Consider the following 21,339-nt stretch of genomic DNA (forward strand, 5'->3'; position numbering starts at 1 on the left):
AAGGACCCTTGTTTCTTATTTCTTAAGCTGTGCAACCTTATGTGTTTTAAATACTGGAGTAGCTCTCACTCTCCAAATCTTTTTCCATGGTCTTCAAGTTGGCATTCTACAGAGATAGCAATCTCAATATATATTTTTGTGTATATACATTTAACATAGTAAAACATATATATTATATTATAGTAAGCATTATTTTCATATATTTTAGGAAAAATAAATTGTGTGTATTTTCATAGACAAAATTAGAGGGTCAAATGAGAAGCATAGCATTTGCTAAAAATTAAGAAAATATGAGAATATTTGAGAAAATATGTGATTTTCCTATCAATTTAAAATATGATGTTTCCTTATACGTATTTTAATCCAATCAGTTTAGGAACTTTAATAAGATCCTATCACATGCATGCTGTGATACTATACTGCAGAATCACTTTACATTCTTCTCACACATTCTTCCCACCTTTTTGTTTTCACATTTCTAAAACTGGAATATACCAGAGCTTCAGAAATATTCTCTGGCATCGCGTATACTGTTGACCCTAGTCACGCTCTTCAACTCTCCAAAGGACAAAAGCCACATGAAAACGTTAAAAAGCCTTTATCAAAGGGAGAACTACAGAGTAAGAATAGGTCAGCTCTAAAACTTACTATGCTATCAAATTTTAAAACAATATCTGTCAATGATCTAACTACAGTTTCAAACTTATTTGTGAAAGATGTTAAACAAAACATTCTTAATGTTTTGAATTTAAAGTCTAAGTTTCATTAATGTTCATATAAATCCCCCTTTCAGTTTAAAGTCACCTGATGAATTTTAGTTAATTATAAAAGTTTCTACAATTGTCTTTGACGTAGTTCTAAACTTTGTTTCTGCTGAATTCTATTTTCTCACCCAGAGAGGTTCATTAGACAGGTCTCCTTCCCACCCCACATAGCATTTACAGAGAAGGGGAAAGATCTAACATAGCGATTCTCTACCTTGGAGCACTGACATCATTTCATAAACATCAGAGCACCAAGGAGACCATTACTCAATATCCAAACAAGTTTTGAAACATGTAAAACTGTATTTTAAAAGAGACAACAAACGTACCCAACTTGACAAACTCAAACGTTGTTGCTGAGAGATGTGGTAATGTCTGGCCTGAAGTAGCTTAGCTACAGACGATGTAATAAAATAGCTAAATTTGGATTGGAGACTCATTTTGCACTGTAAAAATGTAATGCAGCCTAAAAGAACAAAGGCAAAGAGATTTCGAGAAAATCAGAGACCAGCTCTCTGTAACTCCTCATTTCAAGGCAAAGACAAGTGCTGTTAATAGGAGAAGCCGAAGGGAAGACCTCTCAAAACTGAAAAGGGAAGAAAATGGGAAGGGGGAAAAGAGAATAGAATCTTGCGCAGCTGTAAAACAACATTTTCAGTGGCCTCTAAGTTAAGTGAGAGCAGCACTTTAAAGGGAATGAGAGACATTGTTTTATTCCTGTCTCAAAATTAGCTAAATCAATCCCAGGAGAAAGTTCTAGCACCAAAGCACATTTATCTCCTCTTACCTCTTTCAAAATCTGTTATGTCAATTTTCCAACTTGCAGTTTTACATATTTTATCTGTGGCATTTAATCTTCTTAACAGGATTTGAAGTTTCTTAAAGACAGGTACCATACATTATGTTGTTGTATCCCATCTATGCCTATGGGATATAGCAATCATTACTTCCCAGACTGAATTCTTCTCAGCTGTACTGCATTTTTTTTCCTCCATAAAAAGGCTAAACGGAACCGTGATTTGAGAGAATATACTTCATGTTAAAATAGAAATATATTCTAACTTCCAACTCTACCAGTTGTTGTTAAATCTTTCTCTCCATGTAAATTTTAAATCTCACTAGTGAGAATGCAGGCAACTATGTGGATGCATCCTTACACCTATGTCGGGCCTAGTTTAATTTACATGACAACCTGAAGAAAACTCCAAGTAAGTCAAAATGTGCAGATAAATTACAAATCATAAAATACCGCCCCCTTTTGTTTTATCCATCTGTTTTTCAGTAAATCTTGAATCTCTCTTCCATACTCAATGTCCACTTTGAACCTCACAAACTCACGTATATATTTTTAGATGGAGTCATCTTAAACGTAGCGCATCAAATGTGACTTACCGTTTATTTCAGTTTAGTTACAGAGATCTCTCCCTTAGCATTTTTGAGGGCTGGTCTGTCCTGGTAAATTTCCAGAATAAATCTTAGGTGTTCTCTTTAAGTAGGGCAGGATCTTGACATACAACTACTAAGGAAAGCTAAAGGCACTTCTGGCAAGGGCAGTGAATGACTGACTTATCCACTTGTTTTTATAGTGATAAATATATGGTTACATTGGGCAAGAAAACAAATATTCCCTCAAATATGTGCTAAGCACATGTGAGAATGAATGGGGTTATGAGATATATCATGATTTCTCCCTCCATTAGAAGGTGCTTAGTTCCATGAGGTTCATTCACTCCTGCTACAACAACAAAAACCCAGCCAGAGTGTTTGCTTACTTGGAAAGAAAGAAAAAGAAAATTCTCAACTTAAAAATGTAAAGCACTACGACAGCAATTCTATTTTGTTGGGTTTCTTTAGTCTATCCATGCCTCCCATAAGAGAATATCCTGAAGCTAGTATCAACTATCGTTTAAGGGGTACCTGGGTGGCTTAGTGGTTGAGTGTCTACCTTCGGCTCCAGTTCTAAGCCAGGGTGGCAGGATCTAGTCCAACATCAGGCTCACGAGTGGGAGCCTGCTTCTCCCTCTGCCTATGTCTCTGCCTCTCTTTCTGTGTCTCTTATGAATAAGTAAAAATTTAAAAAAATATTTTTTTATTTAAAAATAAACCATAGTTTAAGATGGAAGAAAATACTGAAATAATAGTGCACTATCAAAACAGCTTCATTACGTGCATTTCTTAAAGGGGAGCTGGTATTACAAATCTACACCTAATTTTTTTTTATAGCTTGATTACAAGATTTTATTGTATATATTTTATTGAATGGGTCATTATTCTAAGTACCACTTAGAAAGGATGATGGTATTTTATTTCTTTTAGAAAAAGGTGCAAACTAAAAAATGTTATCACTGAAACGTGAAATGTTGTATATCAATTAACAAATGTCTACTAAATTAGTATATAGTAAACTAGTAAAATCTTTAAATTATTTGAAAATTTGAGATTCCATGGAGTTTTTTTGGTTTTTTATTCTTCAATTTACACGTCACAATGGGGAAGACTGCTAACTTATTTAATTGAAATAAAAATTATTGGTCATATATCTTTGTGAATTTAATGATTTAATGTCCTGTGAAACCATAAAATTTTATTTAAAAAAAAACTAACTTTTCATTCATCATGTAATAAATTGTAATAAGTATCTGCTACTTATTAGAAAACAGAGCAAGAGCAAAGCTTTTGTTTATACCACAGTCATTCTAATAACCAAAAAATGTCTAATGTTAAATCATCCCTTTTCTAAAGATGGAGACTTGTTTACATTCATATCTGGATAGTATTTCACCATATAAAAGAAGATAATGTGCACAGATGAAATTTAATTCATTTTCTTTTGTTTCCAAAATAATGTTCTTATAAGACTGCTCTTGAGCCAGTTTTTATTTAGATGTTGTTTGGTTTAAATTGACAGTCTTTAAGTCTTTCCTAAAGTCATATTTGCCTCTTTAAACATCTCTGTGGCATTCCATTATGGGCACCTGCTGCTGATAATTACAGGTCTGTCTCCTAACCACTTCCTCTGCTTTATGTCAAGGCAAGGTTCAGGCTGCTTGATTACAAACAACTACCAGTTAAAGACCATTGCACAGCTCTCTGCGGTAATCATTCAGGACAAGTTTGGTCTGTGTTTACCAAAGTCTTAACGAAAAAGCAGCAGTTACTTGTTATAATTTCCTCTTTGCTGGCAATGTAACATAATCGATAGCATATTTTGGTCGCCTTAAAAGTGCCTACGAGAATATCTGATTCAGTAATGCTTTATATAATGATACATTTCACTATACTATTTTCTAGTCTAAAAACCCAAATAAAAAGCCAAAGATAATAAGCTGTGGTCCCACCAAAAGAACGGTGAGATAATAGTCAATTACAGGAAACAACTAGGTTTAATATGCATTCCAAAACAGCCTTTTTTTAAATCTGAGCCACTTGACCCCTCTCCCTCCACAAACTCTACCCACCACCTCATACTCACACTATCATACAGCTTTGTCTGAACATGTGTCCCCCACCTCAAACTCATAGATTGAAATCCTAACTCCCAAAGATGATAGTATTGAGACGTAGAGCCTTGGAAAGATACTGTTATGAGAGTGGAGTCTTAACAAATGGGACTAGTGTTCTTTATTTTTTTAACATTTTATTTATTTGAGAGAAAGAGAGCATGAACAAGTGCAGAGGGAAGGGCAGAGGGAGAAGGAGAGGGACAAGCAGACTCCCTGCTAAGCATGGAATCCCATGTGGGACTTGAATCCCAAGACCCTGAGATCATGACCTAAGCCAAAGTCACATGCTTAACTAACTAAGCCTTCCAGGCACCCCAGGATTAGTGTTCTTATAAAAGAGATCCTCAGAGACCCCTCACCCCTTCCACCATGTGAGGACACATGGAGAAGATGGCCATCCATGAACCAGGAAGTGGGTCCTTAGCCACATGACCATGATTGTGACTTGATCATGGATTCTCAGCCTCCAGAACTGTGAGAAATAAATTTCTGTTTTAGTCACCCAGTCTGTGGATTTTTTTTTTTTTTTGTAGCACATATCGATTTTCTTAAACAACCCTCGTTAATCCCACAACAGAACTTCTTAAGACAGTTTAATGTTCAGAAAACTATAGTTCTGAGAAGCTTGTGTTTATCAAAAAACAAACAACAAAAAACGGGTACAACCCAGAAGAAGGGGTTATAAAAAAGTCTCACCTTTTTAGTGGTTGTAATTTTTTCCCCTGGAAATCTTTCAAGGAAACTACTACAAACCAAATATTACATACGGCAAAACAAAACAGAAACAAATTAACAGTTTAATCAATCATTAAAAACATCCTATGCTGCTTTGTTAGGTTCTTTAAATGGAATAGGATCCTATAGATACAAGAGGTTTTTGTAATTACGTAGGGACTAAACCAAACTGTTGATTCCAGAATTCTTATTATTTTCCCTTTAAGAAGCTGGATGTTTCCTATAGCACTGCACTTGAGAAAAGTGAGGAAGAAAAGTTAGTGTTTAAAAATAAAAGTGTTAAACTTTGCTTTTGGTCAAAGAAAATGACAGGAATTGGTGTTCTACACGTCTATTTAAAGTATTTCCTGTGTGCATATCATTTTGGTGCAGTGAATGAGTTACCCTGTTTATTTAGTTAATGCATGTATTATCTGTTAGATAAATTTGTTAAAGGTATTATCTATTGTTAGATCTATTTGTTAAAGGTGTACAACTGAATTATTTTGGGTTATGAATGTTTGGATTATGTTTTTCCTATCAAATTTGACACATCTTGATGAAAAAGGATTTTATGTTTTGTCTTATTTTAATTTTACAATGAAACATTTTAAGGAATATAAAACAAAAGCACAAAAGGGATTATTTAATGTCTGTGAACTAAAAAATATATATAATACTGAATTTGTTTGGACCTGAAAGTATTTTCTATGTCCATAATTTTTTTTTTTCAAAATAGGGTTGTTACTTAAGCAACTCTCATTTTTAAAATACATGCTGAAAAACTTTTTCAAACAGAACTGTTTTGTGAATTTTGTTCTTTTTCCCTCCTTGTAAATCATAAATAATACATGTATACCATTGAGAAACTACATAATTCAGCTACAGTTGGTTCATGAACTAATCCATAAGAAATATACTTTATTAAATGCAGCATTTAACATAATTAGTAAATGTCTGTCACAACATATATATTTAATAATTTGATATCTAATTAATTTCTCTTTTTTGCCTGTATTATAATAAGACCCTGGCAAATATAAGAACTTTGACCTTGCTTAGAAATTTGTTTAATAAAAAAAAAAAGAAATTTGTTTAATAAATTTTGCTTCTATCTTAAGATCAGTAAATGCTTTGGTGTGTTAAAGTTACTGATATAAGTAAAGAAGTTGAATTGTTTCTATTCCTCTAGAAAGAATTTAAATGTTAGCAAAAAAGTAAAGAATCTGCTATTTTTCTTTCCTAGCCTTTTTATCCATATTTGTCTTTACAAGTAAAGTTAATTCTAGTGGAGGAAAATATGAACTGATTTTTTCACTGAAGTTTAATACCAATTTTTAAAAATATTTTATTTATTTAGTTATTTGAGCGAGAGTGAGTCAGGGTGGGGGGAGAAGCAGAAGGAGAGGGACAGGGGACTCCATGCTAAGTGCAGAGCAATAGAGCCAGAGGGAGAGCTTGCTCCCATTACCCTGAGATCATGACCTGAGCCGAAATCAAGAGTCAGATGCTTAACCCACTGAGCCACCCAGCACCTCTCAATACTAGCTTCAGTGGAATATATTCTAAATTCAGAATTTGGCACCAAAAAGTAGGTTAACTTGATTGTCCATAAAACTGAAATAAACATATGGTGACTTTCCAAAAAGGTTTACTGATCCATTAAATTTTCACAGCTGAGGATAAAAATGTGATTTTAAAATTTACCAATTTCTTGTAAGAATTCTACCTGTGACAGTATGTTTTTGTTGGCTCATCTGGCATTTTCCCACCTGATGGTATTCCCAACACCCAATCCTCTCTCTTCGTGATATATTCAATGATTTTCATTGTAGTGCCAAATGAAAATCATTGTATAGTATAGACATATATAATGACAATACAAGAGCCACAGCAACAACAATTGCTAATGTACATTAAATGCTTATCTGGTCCTACACACTGGGCTCAATTACTCACTTTTAATAACTCTGTTAACGCTCACAATTCTATGTGGAAATAACTATCATTATTCTGATATTCTACTTGCCAGTGTGGAGAGAAACGAAGAAATTTTTAACTTGGATGCAATTTTCAAGCTTAGAGTTTTGCACTTTGCTCCCCCTTTACCATGAGATTTACATAAAAGCTGCTATTACTATTTCCCTAGCCCAGTTACCACATGAATACTCTCAGCTGTAGACATTAATAGTTTTTCAATGATTAATGTCTTCTGTTAGGAGATTACTGGGTCCACACATATGCATACATCTAATATGTTTTTAAGTTCCTGACAATCAAGAAAAGGAAATGTAAAACTACAAAACAGAAGAAAGAGAGAAAGCTAAAACCATTCACCATTCTAAACAGTCATGAAAATCACATTAAAGAATAGGCATCAGCAAAGACAATTTAAAAAAAAAAGTTTTCCAAGCATAAATAAATGCAATTTAGCACCAAACCATACTATATATGGTATACACTCAAATTTTTTAATGTAATTCTTCATACAAACAAACAAACAAAACCCCCATACATTTGTACAGGTACCCAAGAAAGCAACAGTGTATTAACATTGCAGGGTTGCAGGGTAATTTTTCCAAAAAACTATTCCACATTCTAATGTAATAATTGTCTTATTTCAATCAGTCTAGGATCATTTTATTTCCAACATAATTTAATTTCATAATACTGGTTCATAGAAGTGTGCAAACTTTTTGTGTGGCCATATTTGAATATGGCCTGTATCCTTTGTCATCTTGAAATAGAAGTAAGTTTTATGCAATAGAAAAAGAAAAACAGGGGCACCTGGATGGTTCAGCAGCTAAGCCCCCACCTTTGGCTCTCCGGTCATAATCCTGGGTTCCTGGGATCGAGTCCCACATTACAGGGAGCCTGCTTCTCCCTCTGCCTATGTCTCTGCCTCTCTCTGTTTCTCATTAATAAATAAATAAAATCTTTAAAATAATACTTAAAATTGTCACTTTTAGCAGATGCTGTAGTCTGAAAAAATAAAGTGAGTTTAGAGTTAAAAAGCAGGGATCCCTGGGTGGCTCAGCAGTTCAGCGTCTGCCTTTGGTTCAGGTTGTGATCCCGGAGTCCCAGGATCGAGTCCCATGTTAGGCTCCCTGCATGGAGCCTGCTTCTCCCTCTGCCTGTGTCTCTGCCTCTCTCTCTGTGTCTCTCATGAATAAATAAATAAAATCTTTTTAAAAAATTAAAATAAGAGACAGTTAAAACGAATTAAAAAGCAAACCTCTCTGGTTGAACTGAGGCATATATCCATCTGCTATTAATGTTCAAGTCACACTCTAAAGATGAGATTAGTCAGCAAGTCCCCCATGCAATATGGGAGTAAATGGGATTTTGGTTAGGAATTTAATTGCGTAAACTGCCCATGTAATAAGCTTCCAAATCATTCAGAATAAGTTTTTACAAATGGCCTGAACTGAGTTAAAAAGAATATGTCTTGATTTTATTAAGAAATGCTTGTATGAAAATCTGAATAAAAAGGAGATCTCTGCCACCCCAGTAGGATTAAACAGCAGTCCTTCTCTTCCTTTTTGTCTTTTGTTTCCTTTCTTTTCATTGCCAAGCAATGCAGGTTTATGTGAGCTGTTATTTTTTATCATATAAAGAAAAATTGATTTTAAAAAAATAAAATAAATGGTCATGTGATACCTCAAGTTTGACTAAAATTTATAAATAAACGGCACAGGGTAGACTTAAATAGATTTATGAATAAATTCTCAAATTTATAAATAAATTGATAAATAATTCTGAGCCCTAAAAGTGTGATAAGAATCCATATGACCATGTGAAAATATACGCAAAGCTTATGCCAAGTGATTGGGGTTATAAGCTTTAGCAGGGCTCCCCACTGTTGCCTGTGCAGTGAATGGTCTGATAATGGAGGGTCGGCATGGAGGTTCTTGGAATACTTTATAGTTGTGTAAGCACGACAACCACTGATAATTACTGACCTGTTCTGAACTCACATGCCAGATTACTAAGCAACTCTCACACTTTGTCTCCACAATGGCCTTATAGTTACAGTTGCTGTCTTTGAGAATTCTTTAAGATGATTTATTAAAGATTCTTGGATTCTCATACAATTTGCAGCAAAACGTCTTATCTTTCAGATGATCAGATGGAGACGAGAAAATATCCCAAAGATGGAAACAATGGGAGGGGAAGGTGTAAAATGGACATTTTTAGCTTTTGATTTCTTTGCAGGAAACATCAGAGTGCTTTTAAAAATGGTACCATGGTCATTACCTTAAAATATTAACACAAATGAAATTATACCTCTATTTTCACTTTTTCTCCTCTTCTCTCTTCTCAGTCACCTGTGTCTCCCCTACCCTCATTTACACACATCCCAGTGCCTAAAGAGGGGCCTTTCTGTTGTTTCCAAGTGCACTGAAAAATTAAACACTGAGGTTAATAGTAATAAAAAAAAATCACATCACTCAAAATGAGTATCTCAAAGTAGTGCATGTTATTATGTGCTTCCAAGGAAACAACTCTTTCTGGATGTCAGCTTCAGCTTCTCCATATGATTTTTCTCAGACTTCCTTTTAAAACCATCACTACCATTTATGATCTTCTTGTTATATAGACTGTTACTTTTGTTTCATCACAGAGCTCTGCCTGTTTATTAGCAGCCCTGCCACTGCTATCAGATGACATTTGTTTTACTTAATGTATGTAGTTTTAGAAAAAAATTACAGAACTGTTCTTACTGCATTATATGAAAAAATTCCAATGTACATTTAGCTGACACTGCATCAGCTGCTATTTAAACTGGGCTTAGCTAATGGACTTTTAATGTCAGAGGGGTTACGTGCAGTTACTGGCTATTAGCAGAAATGGCTCCTTTCTATAAAAATCACTTTTCCTCAAGTGTGTTGTTTGAACATTCCTTTCCCTAATTTAGTGACTGTCACTGAATGCAAAACAAACTCAAGGACTCTGGAATCTGCTGTTATCTTTAAGGCCCTCTTTTGAACCTTGCAGATCAGCATTAAGCAGGCAACCACCCTCATTAGCATTTAGACTTGTAATCACAAAATTTTGTGAGGCATTATTACTGATCTTGCCATTCTTAGCAAAGCCCTACATACTTTGTTATGAGAACCCCACATCATCCGACAATGTATGACACGTATGATAAGAGAACATACAAGACAATATTCTGAACCATAGCATGTATTTGCATCTTTTAAAATTCTAGTTCAGAAACACCAAGTGATATGAAAATGTATGGCAATAATTAATATGTATTCACATGTTGATGTATCATATAAATATTTATATATTAATCTGCATTTAATACAATATGGAATATAAAAAGCAAGGAAGTATAATTGCTTCCTCTATATGGAATGAAATTCTGTATATTCTCTCATTAGTAACAACCTTTCACCCCCCTCAATTAACTTTATCTTTGTTCATTTAAATAAATTTTTCAATGGATGTAATGGAGATATCTAGAAAGATGTGCAACATCTAAGGAAGTCCAAGAAAACCAAATATTCTGCAGTCTGAAAACATAACTCCATATTTGATTAAGAAGTTCAAACAAATCATCCCTGAATTCAGGAAAGAACCACACAGCTGATCTCTCTTCGATCAGCTCACAAAAGAGGACACCTCAGAAGGGTGCTTATTAGGGAAATAGCTCTTCCAGAGAGTACCTGGACAGGGATGGAGGATTTTACGCATTCATGCATGCAAGTTATTGTTTTCTCTTGATCAACAAATCATAGTCCACTGGGCAAGAAACAATGAGAATTTTGCCCCAGGTTGGAACAAGACAGGGAAAGCGGGGATGCCTTAGTTTCTGTCACTTGGAAGACAGGAGAAAACTTGTTTCTACAGATAAGCCACTGGACACTACACTAATGACTTAGCGCCTAGCAGAGAGAGAGGAACTTTTTGCAGAAAGGTAGAATATAAATTTTTAGTTAGAAAGAAGTGATGAAATTTGATTCCCTGTTCAATGACTACCTTTATGAATTTGTTTTATAAGTTAAGTTTTATTTTAATTTTTTGATAGGTTCTCTTTGCTTTCTAAGGATATTGCCAAGGCTGTTCGAAAAAGCTCTCCTAAAACAAAAATAGTTACACATATACACATACACACACAATTTGTGCCAGCATATATATGCTCACAGGGAATTAGTGAACTGTATATGTCTATTCCTTGTAACTCTTCATTTCATCAAGACTCTGCCTGAAAATACCCCCTAGGAAATAATTCTATAGACATTTAATTAAATAAAAAAATGACATGTATCTTTCACATTTATCATCATTTCTAAAAATCCAATGAACTGATTATCCTCACCTCTACTGGGAAAACATATCTATTGTTAAAACTTTTCCTAGCCATCCTTCTTATTTTTTTATTATAATAAGTAAACTATAATTTCCTTCACTGTGGTCCTTCTAATTCTACATAAATATATGCATCTGCATGTAAATCTAAACAGAAATAAATATTTAAAAAAAAAGAAATAAATATTTTGATCAATATGTAAATAAAGACATACATGATACTTTTATAAATACACTATAATTATATGAAAGAAAAAATTCCACTTAAGCAAATTCTTCTGTGGAAGGACCATCCTTAAGAACTCCTATATAATTCTAAAAGTGCTACTGGATTTCTTATGTACATTAGATTAAAAATACAATGTTCGTATTCTTACTAATGACAATATTTAACAGAGTAGTTCAGGAAATGAGTGCATTTTATAATGATGACTGAAGGATTAGTTATACATTCTATTATTAGTGAAATAGACTGTCAGACACCTTATATCAGTATACCACTAATTAAGTCTAGATTTTTCAAACAAGCACATCAGGCTCAAACAGGTCCAAATAAAATCCAAACATAATTTTTTCCAAGTATACACCTTTCAAGTACTTTCCAAGTTCTTCTGCTATGTTAACTGAAATAGGTGCAGATCAACACTCTTATTCAGATGAAAGTTGCAAGTCAGAGGGCTTGTTGAATAATATTATGATGAAATACTGATTTAAGGTCTCTATTCCAGATAGTAAAAATAATAAATCATTTGAACCTGCTTGTTTTTCCTCAGCTTCTGAGAGCAGTAACTGAAATGAACTTCTGTTTTCCACCACACTGCATGCTCTGTCGGTAATGGCTGTGGTAGCCTGGCAAGGAAATGTCTTAGGCTCTTTCAATCATTGAATTTGATCCCTAATACATTTTAAAGCTTATATTCTTTCATCATCATATGGAGATCTAGAAGGAAGAAGGAAAGTTGCTAAAGAAAACAACAGGCATAATTACTGTTTTATTTAGGATGACTTCAAGATTGCTGCTTGCTAAACATGAGCACTTCCACTGGGTGGCTATGATGTGGATATTTGGCAAACTCTTTATTCAGTGGAAGATAAAATATATCATTTTCCCCTTATCAAAAGCTAAATTAAAATGTCAACGGACTTCACACAGACATAATGCTCAAAGTGAAAGGACCATTATTTACTCTATCTTCCCAATCATAAACTTTCTGTTGTGGTAATAATTTGGTTACTTGCTTGATATGGGTCAGATGTAATACAGGGCTCTGAAAATCACATATAATAAAAGAGCAAGTGCTTTGTCACTGATGACAGTTTTTAGTTCCTGCGAGAGAGAGTACCACCTGTTAAAGAGAGTACTCTTTGATCTAGTTGCAGAAAGGATTTCTTTTAGGTTCCTGAATTCTAAAAAGATAGGAGAGTGATTTAAAATACTCACTTTATTACAAGGACAAACAAACTTGCAAATTCAGAGATGAGAATTGTCCAAAATTGCTCCCTTTAATTTTACACATGAACGTAATTCATTATTTCTTGTAGTTATAAGTGGGTATTATCGCATCACACATCTATCACGTTGCACTAAATTTCCATGGTCTAAGAGAATATATATTATGAATTAATTTAAAGTTATTACATTTCTATGCAAATGGCATACTTTACTTCCATGCTATTCTTTTTTATTTTATATTACTATACATGCTCATTTTTTTGAATTTTTAAAAACACCTGCATTTCCATTAGTGGACGTATTTGCCCTTATAACTGGGTTGCAGATGTAGTTTAATATGCCAGCACTAATCTGTTTTTTTATTGGAAAGGAATGCTCATATATAAGGTTTTTCTTCTGAACAGAAAAAAAAAAGACAAAAAAAAATATAGTTGAGTTCAGGCAGTTCATGATTAAATAATCAATTAAGACCAACTAAAACTGAGAAATGTTAGCATTCATCAATAAACTTGTTAAATGTGCTGAGGGAGTCTCTGTTGTTTAACATCCTTAGTTAGAAGAGAAGGTAATACATGTTTATCTACATGAGGCATTTTTATGGTTTTCATAATTGCTGAGAAATGAAACTAGCCACAGGATCCAAACGACAGTGATTAATGAAGGTAAAAACTCCTATCTTCACAACATTTTAAAATAAGACTGGCTACTCTGGAGTTAAATTTGATTAGTCAATATCATCTATTAACATGATTATTTTGAGCCTTCATATTTAGAATGAGAACTCTAACAGGCACACCGATAAAATGAAGTCTCACCTGGATCCCCTCACTTTCATATTCCCCTACCACGCTGCATGGAGATAAGGGTTGTTATTTAATTAAAAGAGGGTATTCCCCAAACATTTGGGTTTTCAGATATTAGACTTCACTTTTGCCACACAAAGCACTTTTGCTCCCTGCTCATTGCTAGTAAAAGGTATAATGACATTAAGGACAAATATCTACATATTTGGCACTTTCAAAGCTATAGCTCATTTTCCAAATTATAACTTCAATTTAATTACCGTTACCATAACTTTAACACTATAAATTCCATGTGGAAGACAGGATGTTTTAGGTACCTCTAAAATCTGGAGACATTCTCTGTGTATTTCAAGACCTCATTATATAATCCTATGGTAGCAATTTTTGTGGGGGCAGGAAGGCTTAAGATGAGAAACCACATTACAACTTCAACCCAATTCTTTTTACAAACCTGAAATTACAGAACCATATTGTCTAACATTTTGTTTATAAAGAATCAGAATATTGTCAACATAATATATTAGGTTTTCAAGAAAAGGAAAAAATTCTTCTGAGAGCTCCAATCAGGTACAGAGAATAAAAAAAGTTTACTATATCTGATCTTGTTCCCTCACAAAATTATTATCACAAAATGTTTGTATTAAAATCTCCATAAATGAGGAGATGACAAATATTTAAAATAAGAAAACTAGAAATTATTCAATTATTGGATTTATTAAGACCTAGAAAAAAAGGAGAGAGTAGTATTTTAATATTGCTAAAGGCAAACTTAGTTCACTTCAAAGAAGTCACATAAAAAATGGCACGGAGTTTCTGTAAGTCTCTGCTTTAATTTAATATCCTTGAACTAAGCAATACTGGGATAATACTCGAGGTCTCAGTTTCATGTAGCCCTCCTCCACAAATACATAAGCAACACCAAACCCCCCCCAAAAAAATAGGAAATCAAAGAAGAGTCCATACATAATTCTAAGAAGTTAGGATAACAAAGAAAGCAAGTGAGAAATCTGGGGACCTTTAAGTGTAGAACATGCAATCAAAAATTAAAAGCAGAATGAAAATACTATGGGGAAAAAGATCCGTCTTCACTCTAAGTAACATTAAATACCCCACAAATCTCTAGTGTTATCATAAACGTTAGCCAGAAAATAACATTCCCTCTAAATATGAAAAAATAGCAATAAGCCTTAAACAACACGAAGTAATTCAATGTGAAAGTTTCAAAATATGTTATCTACATAATCCATGTTGTTCTAAATTATGATACTAACATCTTCTATTGCAAATTTAATTCAAACATATGAAAAGTCCTGGTGAATCTGTATGCCTTCAAGTCAACCTATTTTTCTATTTTTCCTTATGTTTCTTTGTGTTGTTTTATATACATTCTATTATGTTCTTTAGACTATACACCTTTGCCCATTTTTTTTTAAAGGAAAACTATTGACATTTGCATAAAGGGTTGATTTTCCCTAAATCCCTATCTGAAAGCCTGGGACTTGATTTTTTCCCACAAAGTGTTTATGGATTTATGAAAAGTTATCTTTTAATATTCATTGTAAAGATAGAAAGCCAAGGGTAGAGCTTGCAGCCAGGATTTAACCAGCAGTGACTCAACATGGCATTTTTAGAACTGGCATTAGGTTAATTTTCCCAGAGAGAGTAGAAAGGAAGAAATAGGGTTATGAAGCTAGAGAGCTTCCCCCAGACTGTTCAAAGAACCATTGCACGTCATTGTCCAGGAGTTTGCAGTCATCTATTTTGGAACAACTCCTCAGACAGCTTCATTTGTTGCTTTTGGGGAAGCAGAGTCTACAGCAATCCCCAGTCTGAGTTCAAAATTATTGACTTTAGTTTTTTTTTTTTTTTAAACTTCTAGATTTCTTTGCCAGCGGTTTACAGAGTTAGAAGCCAAATAATAATGTTTACTTTCTGTGGGCCAGGCACTGCTCTAAACAATTTACGTGTATTAACTCATTCAATCATAATAGGACTTATAGTATATATTCTCTTCACTTTCTGTGGAAACTGAGGCATGGCTGAAGCTAAATGTGCCACCCATGGCCACACAACTAGGAGGTGGCAGAAGCAGGATTAGGAGACACTGATAAACACTAAGCCAACCAAAAGAGTGGGCACTTACCATTAACAACCCTTAGCTTGTGCCTCCCCAAAGCCAGACCAAATATATATATTAAATCTAAGTAAGATTTAATATAAGTAAGACAGTTGCAATGCAAACTTAGCATTAGAACACTCCACTTCAAGCCAAATTGCCATCCTTAAGTTCTTCTGCATAGAAATTTTAGAATTCCTACCACCACTTCCAGGGGGACCCTAGCCTGACCTATGTTCTCTGTCTTTGATACTCAAATTCAGAAAATACTATACCTATGTTCACTGCAGAAAGTGAATTATAATTATATGCTTTTACATCTGTCTTCCTTGCGGGCTGAAACCGTCTCTTTCAACACTGTGTCCCTAACAAATAGCACACAGTCTGGGACATAATAAGTGCACAACAATTGTTTGAGAATTTTACTTATATTGGGACGCCTGGGTGGCTCAGCAGTTTAGTGCCTGCCTTCAGCCCAGGGCGTGATCCTGGAGTCCCGGGATCGAGTCCCACGTCGGGCTCCCTGCATGGAGCCTGCTTCTCCCTCTGCCTGTGTCTCTGCCTCTCTCTCTCTCAAGAATAAATAAATAAAATCTTTTAAAAAAAGGAATTTTACTTATAACATCACACACTATCCAAATGAACTAATGGGTTTCTAATTTGTGGGGGATACGTGAACAAGGGGATTTGTGGCGATTTGTTTTTAGCTGCTACAAATACAAAAGTCAAACTAAAAATAAATAAATAAATAAAAGATGTAGCTTAAAATTGCAAGGCAAGGCTCTGGCTCAATCCCCACCCCCACTAGTTTCCCCTATTATCTTCCTTAAGTGGTTGCAGCCTGTAATTGTAATGTTTCTTCTGAGAGTGACTCCCTCTGCTGCTCCAGCAAAGCCATGACCTAAATCAGAAAAGTGCTAAACGCAGTTCAGGCCTAATAGAGCACACTCTGGCTGCTGGCACTAATTGGAGAAGGTAGCATACATTGGAGAACAGTTATTTTTAAGTCTCAACAATCATTCCAAATAAGCTAGGAGGGCTTTCTGGTAGAGCTCACACCTCCTTTATGTTTTTAGGGGGGTTGCTTAAAAAAAGATCATTATGAATTTTGATCAGGACATCAAGCTTCCAGACTAAAATGATACTTGAAGAACTTGTCTTGTTGAATGCTGAATCCCCAGTATCCAGAATACAGAAGACGAATCAGTGAATGTTAAAAATCTGATAGTTCTTTATTCTTTGCAAGTATCTGAAAAGTTTATCCTCTGAAGCGTTTTAAGCATTCCTTAAGCTAAAATATGTGAAATTATTGAAATTATTTTTTCTAAACAAAAGTGAACTAACCTAGTTTTCCTTATCACAAATTTCAAATGTGATTTTATGAATTTACCCTACTCCTCAAATGGAGGAATTCCATGATATAATTATAATGAAATACAGTTATCCTTCATGCCAATTGTCTATTCGTACCACAGCAATATTCACAAATGTGTGAAAGTAATTTCTACTCTACTGTAGGAAGAAGTATAACATTTGTTTTAAAATATATAGAGAGACACACACAGACACACAGACACACATTAACGTATGATAAAAGTAAATATTCCCAATATGATTATAGTCTTCACTAATTTTCTGTCCTGACTTTGGTGATGTTAACACTCATAACACTAGTTGGTGCTAGATAAGCATACTATCAGTGCTGTGTAATCCAGAAATAAATGCTTTTCTAAAACAGGAGGGCACTAACTCTGAGACACACTAATCAAATACTCTCTCTCTGTCTCTGTCTCTGTCTCTGTCTGTCTCTCTCTCTTTACCTAGTAAAATCTTTCATTCTTGGAAGTCAGAAACAACACAAATTCCCTGGAGCTAGGAGTTTCCAGCAATTCTGAATGAAATAATTAAGGCATAGCCAGAAAGGAGAAAGTTGTTGCCTTAAAGCCTGGAGAATCTCCCAAGGACCTGAATAAAATGACTGCTGTCTTCATATAAACTACAATTACACAACCCAGTACACTCACAAATAATGCCTGTTATGGATTTTTTTTTTAAATCTTAAACATCTGTTGTTTTTGGGCTACCACTGAAGACATACATATTTTCTAAAACTGCTAATTTTTCTAGTACTTCTCTAACAACAGAATAAATCTCCTCCACATTGTCAAGTACTTAAATTAACTTTCTCATCTTAATTGCAAACGTAGTTTCATTCATAAAAATAGTTCATTTCCATCTTTAAGTGTTCAACACATGGAAATCCTACCTTAAGCGAGCAATAGTATCTTTTATTTCCCTACTGTGCTAGTCCAAAGAGAGAAGAGAAAGGAGAAGGCATTAGAAGGAAAAGGAGGTCTGAACACCAGACTGATGTAAAAGTGTGATTCTGAGAGGAAAGTGTACTAGTGGTTCAGTAGTAAACCGACTGGGAAATGGTTAGAGGGAAGATGATAATAGCCGAGTGTGGGGCTTTCTACATTTGTAATACCCAACAGATAACACAGTCGAAGAGCTGGTGTCCTGAAACATGGAAGATAACAAAGCTAAAAGCCGTAGTATAGTGTTTTCAAGACCACAAGATCCAAACACACAATAATAACTAAACAAACTAAATGGAGAAGAACACCACTGAAATGCACATTCCCGACAGGATAGGTTTTATTTTTTCCATGTAAGATTACAGGAGTAGGTTCCATCCCCAATCTTTGGATTGCCTGGTCTATAGGAAAAGTGCAACCGGCACACACGGTCCGTCGTCCGTCTTGAGCCTATTCTCTTTTAACCAATCCTTCCTTCTTTCAATATTAATCCACTTACAATCTCCTGTTTGATTATCTTTATTGATTTTTTCCCCCCTCAAACCCGTCTTTTTAATTTGGCTATAGTAAGCTCTAGGAGTGAATCCTATGGCTCTTTTTTTGGCATCTTTGGGGACTTGAACCCGTCCTTTTCCCAAGCAGTTCTCTGACCGCCCAGTCCTCCTCCGACCCACCCCCACCTGAACCCCACCCCTAGGCCGGATCCTTTGTGCGCCCAATAACAGTAGGCGATTCCCACCGGGAGTCACGCGATTGCTCTCACCACTATTCATCAGGTTGTTCACTTAAACTTCCAAACGCTCCTCTCTAAGCACCCTTGGCTGCAACCCAGAGAACTTCTTACCATTTTCAGGAAATCTAAAGGTTCATAGGATTCCTCTGTAAAACGGACAGACAGATGAGCTCGGGAAGTGTGCATAAGAAAATCAGGGCACAACCTCGGGGATGGGAGGCATCTGGTGAGAAGGGAAGGAAGGATTTATGAGCGCGGCTACTCAGCTGGGCAGCAGGAGAATTTACTCCCGAAGTAGCCATCGCTAATTCACAAAGCCTCGCTCATCACTTACCTCCTCCCCGGGACCACACTCGCTAGCGCGGGGCGCCCCCCCCCCCACCGCCGGGGCCCTCTCCCCCCACCCCGCGCCTGGCCCGAGCGGGGCGCACGCTGTCCTCCACCTCCTGCGTCGGGGCATCGCGGGGGCACCGCGAAGCTACCGCCGCACCTCCTCTGCTCTCCAAATTTGGGAAGTGCACCCGAGAGGACGGGATCCCCGAATTACCTCCGAAGGCTGCAGACGCTCCCTTTACCCCCCAACCTAGGAAAAACAGCTGCCTTCCCTGGCCCAGCGACCACCACTGAAATGGGCGATTAGACCGAGGTGGGCGATCGGCTTGGCCGGATGGCGGGGGGCCCAGGTGACCCGAAACAGACCCCGGAGGGGGCAGCGTGGGCTCTTCCCCGTCCTTCTCCCTTCCATTCGCTTCCTGAGCTCGGAAGGCTGGAAGCGGCCGCTACCACTCCAAACTCGGGGTACAAGGCAATCAGCCCCCGTGCTTCCCCTCCCTCCTTATCCACCCTGCACTCCTGACCGCCCTCCTCTCAACCCCTGTTCTGCACCCCCCGCCCCCCGCCCCGGGCCCCGTCGCTGGTTTTAAAGCTCGGACGCGTTAAATTAAAATGTCAGAGTTACAAACTGGCCCGTCACCCGGGAGGGTTTCGTATTTGGTTTGAACAACCAGTCCGTTTCCCCAGAGCTCCGGGGCTTCAAGTTTCTCCGCGGCCCGGCGGGAGGAAGACTCCGAAAGGGTCGGAGTGTGGGGGCGCGCACGCCCGGGGCCTGCCGCAGGCTGGGCGGCGGGTCCGGGCGCTCGGTGCGTCTCCACAGCGCCCCAAGCAGCAGCACAGTGGCACCGGCGCGGGTAGGTCCTCGGCGGTAATGGACACATGTCCTTAGCTGAGCGCCCTTGCGCGGCTCGGCGTGCGCAGAGACGCCCCGCGGATCCCGCGACCCCAGATGTGGCTCAGCGCGGGGAGCCCCCGCGCACCAGGGCGCACCTAGGGCAGGCCACGCCGCCGCCCGCCCCGAGGGGCTCTCCAACCAAACCTCTCTGTGCACGACATGCAACAACGTGTGAGTGCGGAGCAGAGAGTGCAAAAGACACCCGGGGCGCCCACAAGCCCAGAGGCGGGTATGTGTCCACACCCCGTGTGTCCCCCGGTCCATCCGTGCCCATCGCGGAAGACGGATTAAAAAGAGCAACCAAAGCTTCTGGACTAGTTGGGAAAGTGGAACGGGAACTGATTTCCAGCGGAGAGCAACGAGGCGAATTAAGGAAGCCGGGAGAACTGGGGAGGAGAGGAGGGAGGAGGGACGGGGAGGCGAAGGGAGGTGGCCGCGCAGCTCGGCGGACTCCCCTACCTTGAGCGGCCGAGCCGGTGCCGCTGGCACTGAGCAGGGCCAGGGCAGGTAGCACGAGCATCTGCAGCACGTATCCCAGTCCCAGTCCGCAGCGGGCCGCTGTCGCCCGCAGACCTTTCCTCATCGTCGACAGAGGTGTGCCGGGCGGAACCACTCGGGGAGACGCGCCAGGAGCGCAGAGCCCCGCTGGGCAGCCGCCGAATCCGTGCACCCACGAAGCAGCCCGAAGAAATAATGATGACCGAGAGCCACACGCCACTTTCTCCAAGGGCAGGAGCCAAGAGGGGGTGGAGAGGAGACGCCGAGGAGGAGTTTGGCGGCCCCTCCGTGCCCCTGCCTTCTAACTGGCGGCTCGGGGAGCGGCTGCTCTGCCCCCACTTGGGAAGTCCGGGAGGCGCCAGGCGGCCCCCTCGCCGCTCCCCCAGCAGCAGGAACAGCCGCAGCTCCGCCGCGCGCCGAGCCCGGACTGCTCTCCGGGTCCCCTCTTCAGTGCCGAACGCACACAGGCAAGGGGGGGCGGGGGAGGCGGCGGAGGGAGAGGCAGCGAGAAGTGGGGGGAGGTGGGGGCGGAGGGAGGGAGTTGGGTACCGCGGAGCTTTCCGGCCTCCAACCTCAGAGCGCTCACGCCCGCGGCCAGGCGTCGGGGCGGCCGCGGCGGGGCGGCCGGGGAGGGTCACCTCGGAGCGCCGGGGCGCACGGGGGCGCGGGGGCGCTCGCCGAGGGGGCGTGGAGGGCGCAGCCCAACTCCGCCGGGGGCCCAGCGGCGGCGGGAGCGCGCCCGCCCGCGTTATGTAAGCGAGGATTGGAGGGAGATGCGCGCCCAGCGCCGGAGGTGGAGACCGGGCGGGAGAAGCCCGAGGGCAGAGGCGGCTGCGGACGGAGGGAGCGCGCGGGCCTCCCGCGGGGCGCCAGGCTCGGACTCCGCGA

At 38.6% G+C, this 21,339-nt stretch overlaps 1 protein-coding gene across 2 annotated transcripts in view; it reads right to left on the reverse strand.

Moving 5' to 3' along the window:
* Positions 1-20,928, reverse strand: part of UNC5C (unc-5 netrin receptor C) — a 351,448-nt gene extending 330,520 nt beyond the window's left edge. For both annotated transcript variants that reach the window (XM_077882935.1, XM_077882934.1), the window contains exon 1: positions 20,413-20,928. In XM_077882935.1, coding sequence (XP_077739061.1) covers positions 20,413-20,536 — 124 coding nt within the window. In that variant the 5' untranslated portion in view covers positions 20,537-20,928. The remainder of the gene's footprint in view (positions 1-20,412) is intronic.
* Between the last annotated feature and the right edge of the window lie 411 nt (positions 20,929-21,339).

This window comes from Canis aureus, chromosome 33 (assembly GCF_053574225.1).
Source record: "Canis aureus isolate CA01 chromosome 33, VMU_Caureus_v.1.0, whole genome shotgun sequence".
Lineage (NCBI taxonomy): Eukaryota > Metazoa > Chordata > Mammalia > Carnivora > Canidae > Canis > Canis aureus.